This window comes from Mchenga conophoros, linkage group LG3, assembly GCF_057382185.1.
Source record: "Mchenga conophoros isolate Kocher_MC1m ecotype Shallow Benthic linkage group LG3, M_conophoros_male_GT1.1, whole genome shotgun sequence".
NCBI classification, from domain to species: domain Eukaryota; kingdom Metazoa; phylum Chordata; class Actinopteri; order Cichliformes; family Cichlidae; genus Mchenga; species Mchenga conophoros.
In genome coordinates, this window is record NC_140528.1 from 77,412,739 (window position 1) to 77,422,800 (window position 10,062).

General features: G+C 39.0%; 1 protein-coding gene across 1 annotated transcript in view; it reads left to right on the plus strand.

The window, feature by feature from the left end:
* The window catches only part of chrnb1 (cholinergic receptor, nicotinic, beta 1 (muscle)), a 28,223-nt gene extending 18,469 nt beyond the window's left edge, over positions 1–9,754 (plus strand). Inside the window, exons 9-11 of the mRNA XM_085267338.1 lie at positions 766–941; positions 5,910–6,057; positions 6,586–9,754. Coding sequence (XP_085123464.1) covers positions 766–941; positions 5,910–6,057; positions 6,586–6,732 — 471 coding nt within the window. The 3' untranslated portion in view covers positions 6,733–9,754. The remainder of the gene's footprint in view (positions 1–765; positions 942–5,909; positions 6,058–6,585) is intronic.
* Positions 9,755–10,062: the final 308 nt, after the last annotated feature.

The following is a 10,062-nucleotide window of genomic DNA, read 5'->3' on the forward strand; positions in this document are numbered from 1 at the left end:
CAAGTTATCAACTTTTTCTAGTCCAACTTATGCCCTTAAATTTAAACTAATCAATTAGCCAATCAGACAAAAGTTATCTTACTGAGATGAGATTTTTAAGCATACCAACCAAAAACCTGCCAGAAATGTTGCATGTTGGCAATTGCATGCAGTCTTTTTCTGATAATACAGCAATTCACTGTGATAAATTGTAGAAAATCAAATACATGTTAATGTCTACATAGTCAGAAATTCAAATTTAAGTAACTTCATAGGAATAGGAAATCCCAGTATCACATTTGCAAGCTGCTTTGCCACCGCCTCCACCCCAGCTCCTGCTTCTACATTTATCACTTTATACTTTGCATGTATGTGTGGAAGAGCAGGAAAACCCTAGAACAGAGCCATGCTGACAAATATGATAAATGGTAAATGGACTGATTCTTATATAGTGCTTTTCTACTCTCCCGGAGTACTCAAAGCGCTGTATACAACATGCCTATATATAAATGACTGCGCATGGAAACATGGTGTTTCGGCAACCCTGATGAAGGCCACAAGCCGAAAGTGTTGGTCTGCAAATAAAGCTGTTCCCTTGTGTTTTAAATGTTGCTGGAGTCTTCACCTCACCAGATCATTGTCCCCCTCCACGCAGTCTTGGAAGTAGGTGAGGTTGTTCCTAAAACCTGGGGATCTCTCCACATGGAAACAGTCTTCTGGCCGAACTGTCTTTAATGGGAATTGTAAAAGTATCTCTGTTCTTCTTTGCCTTTACTCTCCACCTAGATCTTCATCCACATGCTCCCTCCTTACCTGGGCATGCTGCGGCCAAAGGTGGAGACCCCCCTGTCTCTGGAGACCGTACCCCGCCGGGAAAAAAAAGTCACTGCAATTAGCATAGCTTCTGACGAATACTTCATCCGGAAACCTGACTCTTCCATTTTATTTCCCAAACCCAACAGGTAAAGCCAGGCTTATACGTGCACATGCTTGCTCTCGTGGTTGTGAGTGTGCCTGGATTTGGTTTAGCCTGCATGTTTGAAGAAAAAGCAAATGAACCCAGAAACAGCATGTGTGAAGTGGAGCAGGTGAACAGTTGTTGATTCAGGCAAAACCCGGACAGATGGATATGAAGAGATTCCATTCATCATTAGTAGGATGAGAAGCGACTGCTCTTGTCTCTGTTATGTCTTATGGGATTCTTGAAGTGAATCACATACTGGTATATAAGTTTAATTCCATTATATATATATATCATTAGATGCGTTTTCCAAATATTACTTTAGAAACAATACTTGTGCAGTAAAATAAGATCAAATACATTAAGAATAAACAAATTTGATTTGATGTCATGTCGAAATGGATTCAAATATATATCACTTTAGTGTCTACACAACCTTGCACTCATAGAAGTTCAGGTTTCCTCCTTAGCGCTTACCACCTCAACTTAAGACGAATTAAAATTCTGTTATATTTTAGGTGCTTTTTTCACTTTGAATTAAATTCAACAGTGTTTAAAAGCACAGAGCCTCTTGAACAGACAAACACCATATTTAAAGATACCAAATGCTACCATAATAGCAGCAGCTGCAGCACAAGAAGTAATTCCTCTCCTCTTCTGTCACCTATACGTGCACACATTTATTACATTGTGCTGCATAATATATTCTCTCAGTGAGGCCAACGAAATCTATCCAATGTTTTTTGGCTCACAATAAGGAAAAAGAAGAAGAAGAAGAAGAAGAAAGAAGATCCCTGTTCATTAGCTATAAGGGCTTTTCTACACTACCTGAGAACATTTATTCAGAATATGAGAACCATCTCCACATTCTCACATATTTAGAGTCATGTGAAAACGAAGGTACACCCCGTTTCAATTCTAAGGTTCTATATATCAGGACATAATTATAAATGGTTCTAGAAATATTTAAATACAAGCTCAGATGACAAAAATACAACATATTACACAGTGTCATTATTTATTTAACAAAATCAAAACCAAAATATGTGTAAAGGAAAGTTATGGATGCACTTTAGCCCACTCATTTTTTACAAAAATACTTAATTTTTTTGTGGCAGTTTTCCTGATGAGAGAATTGAAAAGACAACGTATATAAACACATGTGAAACGCCTGTATCATCCCATAATCCAATACAAGGTTTAACTAACTAAAAAAAGAATTGGGTCCAAAAACTATTTTCAGGTTTCTCTATTCCACACGGTCAGAAGTCTCCATACAGACTCAAATTAAACACTTAAATTGTTTAATAAACGGAGATGGAGGTTCCACATTGTCTTTTAACTTAACAAGGCTCGACTAAAATTTGCAGCTGTTCACTTGGACAAGCCGAGCCAGAAAGGTTTTATGGTCCAATGAGACAAACACTGAGCTATTTGGTACAATGACAGGAGGCATGTTTAGAATAAAGGTGAGGATTTAAAGGTAACACTGTACCAGCTGTGAGGCATGGTGGTGGTAGCATCATGCTCTGGGGCTGGTTTGCTGCCAGTGTTACTGGTTGATTCCACATTAAATGCATTAATTAAGGCTCAAGTTCATATAGTAGGTTATGTCTGAAGCCCTGGTTTCCCCAGCCTCCATCTGTCATTGCTCTTAATAAACTTTTATCACATCACATCTGTTCCTTCTCCTCCTGCATCTCCATTTTCATCTACACTGAGAGATCCAGGCAGTTTGTGTGTGTTTGTATTTAAATGCACTTTACTTCATCCAATATACTTTATGTACTTTTGCTATGCCAAAATATTTTACTAAATGCACTAAAATATCTTCTTTGAAGTCTCATATTGTCACATATTGTATCGATGCCCTTTCTACTGAAGCTTAAACTGTCAAATCATCATTTATGGAGCTGTTGCAAAGAAGGAACAGATTGGCTGTTTAAGATCTCCTTCTGTGAGGTCTTTCTGACCTTTGTTTTATTCAGTGACAGATGTCTGAGTGTCAGTAATGACTACTGCCAAGGTCTTATCTTTATTTAAAGTACTCTGAGATGTTACAATATATATATATATAGCTTTATAAACCCAAACACCTCCACTGAAACGCAGTTTGCAGGTTTACATCAAAAGTTCCACAGAGGGCTGCCGATGATGTTGAGTAAAGAGCTGGATGCAGGCCAGTGTTGCACAATTTGGCAACAAATTGAATTACAGTAACCCCAGTCTCGATCCTTTGTGCATGAAAATTCTTTGACGTTCCTTAAGTAGTTACATAGGGTGGGGACCTGTATGTCTTCCCAATCAGCCATACGACACTGTCAACTAACGTAGATTCCTGCTTCTCTCACAATACACCATGAAGTTTGCTTCACAGTGTAGCTGTCCCTCAATCTCTACTCCTGGGAGAAATTAGATATGTCTAGAGGGAAAGAATCTTTGCTAAAACAATAATGACCCACCCAAATGGACTCTGACACATTAGAGTCACTGTCTAGGTGAATGAACAGTGAGGGGGGAGGGGCTCTGTTAGAGGAATTTGATGAGACAGCAGTATCTCTCTTGGGTCCACACGTACATTCGCGCGCCTCTCTTAATTGGGTTTAGTGCATGTCTTGGCACCAGACGCAGCCAGTTTTAGTTGAATTAGTCTCCTGAATACTCATTTACTTCTCGCTGATGAAGTGCTGCTTTGAGCCGTACAGGAGGGAAAAGGGAGGAGGGGGTTAAGAGGCCACACTGTGTCTCCCCCTCCCTTTTTCCTTTCTCTCTCAACCTGTTAGGACTTCATCCTTCTTAGGTCACAGATTCTTCACCTGCCACACTCGCAGGATGAGCAGCGGTGGCAGCGCTGCGTTGCAAACCTCTAATTTCATGCAAAGAATACCAAGCAGCTGTCTCCTCTGTCCTGCCTGAGAGGTTACCACTTTTAACGTTGTGCTACACTGCCCTCTGGTGGATACCTGCCTATCTTGTCAATCTTTTTTTTTTTTTTTTTTGTTTTTTTGCAATGTTTTTTAAAGGAGGTGTTTAATATTTGAGGTGTTTCATAAGAAAAGCAGCTGCTCTGCCTTTGTAGAGGTTATTGAATGTCAGGTGAAAATCCATAAAGTTTTAGGCTGGAACTTAAGCAATGCTACTCAGAAAAGCACTTCAGCTGTGATGTGCTTGCATGCTGTATGACTTCGTAAGTTCATAGAAGTATAGGAGGTCTTAGTGTGTCTTTCTGCTGAAGGCAACAAGGACATAATTAATGTGCCATTGTTGAAGGACATGCTGCATGATTCCGTGCAATAATTATTACCGAAAAATTATAGAATGAGTTATGTAATGTAAATGATCAACTGTGTGAAGCAAGACTATATCAGTGTTCAACAAGAAGTCTGAATTCCATCCTCCTGATGATAACAAGTTGAATTCATAAGAAACGTTCTGATCTGAACAGAGGTTTGTGAAATAGCCAAGAAAAAGTAAAATGTTTTTATGTTCATGACAATGAATTGTTAAGTTATGTTTTTTTTTTCATGGTATTGAGCACATATTTGAAAGTAATACATTCCAGGAGCATACATTTTTGGGGGGTAGAAAAAGAAGGAAAGTGTAAGACTTGTTGTGTTGCTAGTGCGAGAGTGTGCTGACTAACTTAGAAACACGGTCTTTCTCTTGCTTTTAAATCCAGACACATGAGAGCAGACTGATAGAAATAATGCCACAATGCCCATTTTAGTACAATTAACATTTTTGATACTAGACTGACACACTTGCTGTTGTTTGACCAGATGTTAAAGCTGGCTAACATTCATAATTATAGTGCTAGTAGTACGTTACTTCTTGGCTGGATGGCGGGAGCTCTTGATTTTTAGTTGAGCACATTTACTTCCAGATTGTCATAGCAACGGTAACTCATCAATGACAAGGCAGGCTTCAGTTAGCAGTTAGCATGATCTAATCTAACTATATATTACAAATTTTGGTCATATTTAACGACTTGTTTGATCATATTGTTATGGTGCTGATGACGAATTAACTTCTAATAACAGGCTTGTCTGAGGTTATTGGTGAGAGTCATAAAATTTCATGCATTATTTATTCAAAACAATGTTAAATACCCTTTAACAATAAATTACTCACATCATAAATACATGTATTTAAATATGTAAACTACATATGTATTAATTTGTATAAATATAAAATGTTTTGTAATTGTAAACAATTGTAAAAGAGCATTTTGGATATTTTGTTTTAACTAGTCTGAAAGCAGACATGATAATAATAAAATAAAATAAAATAATAATTGCAAATTATAAAGTTCAATAATAGTGCCTTCGAAGATTGTCTTTTTGCGATGTAACTAACTGACGTAACACATTTTTTACTTTCTATGTTTTGAAAATAAAGAAATGAAAAATAACTTGACCTCTAAAGTTAGAACTGTCACGTTAATACAGTATTTATAACTGACAGCAGAGTCACACAGGTACACACAACACCTTTCTACTAGCTTCTCCCAATAACTCCTGGCACCCAGTAGCAGCTGACAGTTGGTAACTAAGGGCAACAACTAAACACAGAAACATGCACACACACACACACACACACACACACACACACACACACACAGAGCAGCTTGGTCAGCATGTGAAGGGCAGCGCCTTGTACAAACTCGCAGAGGGGGACCCGGGGAGCTCCTCTGACCTTCTCATTATTCCTCTGTGGTTGACAGTAAAGTGCAAAGGAGACGCGCAGCCCAGCTCATAAAAGCTGAGCTATTTTACAGCTTTTAATTAGCGTGGGCTGACACCTGCTCACACATCGCTACATTCTGCACGCTCGTGTGCATTTGTTGTCTTTGGGTGTTGACACTCTGTCTTTTTCCTGAATCCGTCCAGACATATATATTTACCATCACAATATTTTGTTTATTATTGATACTTTTCTGTAACATTATTATAATTGTGCTGTCATGAAGGTACCAGCCGGATGGCATATGCACAGACCTGAGGAAGTTCATTGATGGCCCCAGTAGCTACCTTGCACTACCTGATGAGCTCAAGTCAGCCATAGAGGCCATCACATACATAGCCGAGGCTCTGCAGGCTGAAAAAGACTATGAAGCGGTAAGTTTGAATGTTTGAGCACGTTTAACCTTCTAAGATCCACAAGGTCACATCTGGAGTGAAGGGCAGGGTTTGATCATTTCGAGCATTCAACAGATAAAGCTTAATCACTGAATATCTAAGTTGTCTTTAGTGATGACCCCTAACCCTAAACATAAACCAAGCAAAAGTGTTTTTGTAATGCATATCACTTAGAATGACAGTTTTCTTTGTCCCCTAATTGTCAAGATTTGAGATGACATTTTTGAGGAGAACCAACATATTATCACAGGGTTAGGGTTAGAGCTATCATTTACTTAAACCTTAGAGCATTAATATGTTTATTGTCCTTCCATTTTTTCTTCCTCTCTACTTTTTATCTGAACAACATGGCTTTATTTCTGATGTTTGTACTGTTGTCTTTTTGTCTCTTGTGTCTGTCTGTCTTTTGCCATTTTCCCACTGTTTTCCTTTCCTTATATTCATTTTCTTTCTATCGTACCCATTCTTTCTCTTTTTAATCTCTTGTCTTTCGCTGGCCTCTTTTAGCTGAAAGAAGATTGGCAATATGTGGCAATGGTGGTGGACCGGATGTTCCTGTGGATTTTCGTCGTTTTCACCACTGTGGGCACGCTGGCCATCTTCGCCGATGCTAGCTTCAACCATACCCCTACGGACCCCTTCAAGCCCTTCTGAAGCACAGGGGTGTCTGATTTTCATGAACCATGTTGCTGGAAGTTACGAATCCCTTGATGTACATGTAGAGGAAGACAATTGTAACTGTTAAAATAAGTACAGTTTCCAATGCATTGCCTCATCACAAAACACACAATGCCTTTTTAAATTATAGCTGTACTAGTACTTAAAGGGCCAGTAACTGACAAACCATATGGATTTTATGGTGTTCTTTTTAGATTTGTAGAATTTTAAACTTTTACTGTGTTTGTTAGATTTGGGAGAAAAGCTTTCAAAACCCCAAATTCATATAATGTACTTTGCAAGCCTACGATTAGGGTTATAAGTTAGGACTAAATAAGGTCTATGGTCTAGATAACCCCAACCCTAGCTCCATTCATAGGCAATTACAATATGCAATTTTTGTGTTTATATAATTGCTTTCCAAGTTTTCTCATTATAGAAACAAAGACAATAATCGGACACACAGAAATCAAAAACAGCTGAAAAAAAAACCCCAAACAGTTTTGGCTTCAACCAAAATAAATGGCTAGGTTTCCACTGTAAGGACTTGGATACCAGAATGTTAACAGGGTTACACTCTGTTGCAGACATGGACACACCCATCATCCTATGGTGAAATTTAGTTAATTTGGGGCGATAATTTTCATCGATGCTGACTCTACCTGACTCAACCAGAATTTGTAAAAGAAAACAAAGAAAATAACAATTCTGATGTACATCACATGAAAAACTACTTACATTTCACAAGTCTCCAAACTATTTAGTCAGGGTAGGTTTACCTCAGAAGATTAATCTGGCCCAAAACCTTCTCCTAATTCCAGATGTGTTGCCAGTGACAGTTTGTATGTTAAATTTTTAAAATAATTAAAATAACAAAAAATAATAAATGCATTGATGAAATTGCATGAAATGTAACTACTAAACCAATGTTAGCATACCATACATGCGTATAAATGCTACAATATAAACTACCAGCGTGGGATTTTTTTATTTTGTTATTAGCTGTAGTAGGGTTTGAAGTGTGGCTCCAGGACTGGGTGTTCATATGTGGTGTTAACACATAAACACCAAGACAAACCAGGCCCTATAATGAGCGTGCTGCAAGCCCATGTCAGAATGTGCTGGAGAGTGGCACATGCTTTGCGGTATATTTCTGCAGACACAGTAATCCTCTGCATTTCAGGCATTGGTGTATGTAACGGAGCAGCACACCAACCCCATTCATCTGCTGCACCAACAGCCAATGGAATTCCCAATAATAGAGAAGACTCGTGCCTCTCGGTGCCTCGTTTTGTCTGGACACACGCATGCTGCATGTCCCTTTTACCACACCTGTCCTCTTGGTCTTGTGCTTTCATTTTGCTTTTGTCTTTTAAATAGAGATCTGAGGGGAGAATATCAAAGGCTCCATCTGTTCTCAGAATGCTATCACCTGCCCACCCTGCTATTAATATCCCCACATGTTGGCACTGGTCACCGGACACTACTGCATGGGCTTCCCTGTTATTTCTCTGTGTAAATACACTCTCTCACTGAGATCTATTAGCGCAAGTATTTGGGGGCTGAAATTCTGCCAGTCCACGGCAGCCCACCTTGGCGACAGCACTGATAGCCCCTCAGTATTATAGACCACCATATGTGACGTTATCGCTACACTAGTGGTTGAATTGCACTTGTTCCCTTTCCCGTCTAACACATAACCTTCTATGAAAGAGTAGCTTTGAGAAGCCAGGCTGCACAAAAACAAACACAGAGGTCATTCTGAATGATGTATTCACGCTGAGAATGGCAGCTCAGAGGAGGTCAAGTCAGAGGCATTTTCCCCTCACTTAAGTTTCAATCTGCTGTTGATTTATAGTTTTATGTTTTCACACTGGAAAGGCTCACCAGCATGAGGGAGAGAGGATGGAATGACCCAACTGAGAGGAGAGAAATTTAAAGGCAGAGACAGAGAGTAGGGGATGGAGGAAAGATGAACTTTATGAGGCTTGAAATATAGACATCAGCTTCGTAAAAAGCAACACGAAGGATCAGAGATAGAGCAGAATCCGGAGTTCACTCGGGGGCCTTTGCTTCATCGATCATTACGCTTGTAGTCCTCGCAGCCCTCTATGGCAAAAAACATCCATCTCCATTTTTATACTTTCATCCACATCTTTTCTTGCCTCGAGCTCACATCAAACTCAGAATCAGCAATGCTGAGGTGCTTTTTACTAAGACCTCTCCATCAGTATTGGCATCACCTCCCTGCTCCTGCCAAGAAGTTTGGTAATTCTAGATTTCATCACGCCACAGTATCTGTGAAGCAGAGCCTTTCATTTTCAGCTCCTTAAATCACAGTGTGACTAAAGCCATAGTTTTTATAGGAATTTGTACCTAAAGAACAGACAAACCCCATCACTTGTGCTGTTTAGAAAGATTCTCAAAACAAGTTTATTTCATAATTTAATCAATTTAGGTTTTTTTTACCAGAACATCAACATTGTTTTAAACAGTAAAAAATATATATATTTCACTATTTCTATGAACATAAATATAAATAAGCATAGCATTAACTGATGGAGGTCACAAAGTCAAACCCAGTCTACAATCCCTGCAGATCAGCTGATACTGTTCTACGCACCCAACTTTGCAAATCTCATATATTGTAGGGATTAAACTTTAGCCTGTCTATGGTTGCTGTGACACTGCAAGTTGCTTTGCAGCCCCCCTCCACTCCTGCTCTTCCTCTTCATGTTGTAGCTGACTTAATCAGTGTCAAATCTGTGAATGCCTGCTTTTGTCTGTATCTCTGTGCCACTTCCTTCCTTCTGTGTGGAGATGACCTTTCTAAATGTTGATGGGTTTGTACGCCATGTCACGCAAAAAACGTTGACGCACATGGAAATAACAATCGTCTTTGACAGGCACGGCCTTGAAATATTGTTTTGGTTTAAAATCATTTTTTATTTTTAAATTGCATAATCGATTTTGCTACTTTTGATTTGTAGGAAAATTAGACAATAAATTCAGTGTTTGTGGTGGTTCGTCGCTGTCTCTCTCTTTATATTCAGGATTACTCAAAAAATGGTGGATCTGCGTAAAAGATGGGCTTGGAAGGATTCTATATCAATGCAAGGACACAGACAATATTAAGCTGAAATTAAAAACACTGACCTTCTGGATCCTGGGGCTCAGTTCCTGCATGATATGGATGAAGTTTTGAGTCTTGGTGGATATAAACTGCTCTTATTGGTGTCACACCACTAGGGGGCAGCAGCTGGGAAGTCAAAATTCCACACATAGTGCCTTTAAATTACTGCATTTTCCCCCCAGGATACTTTTGCA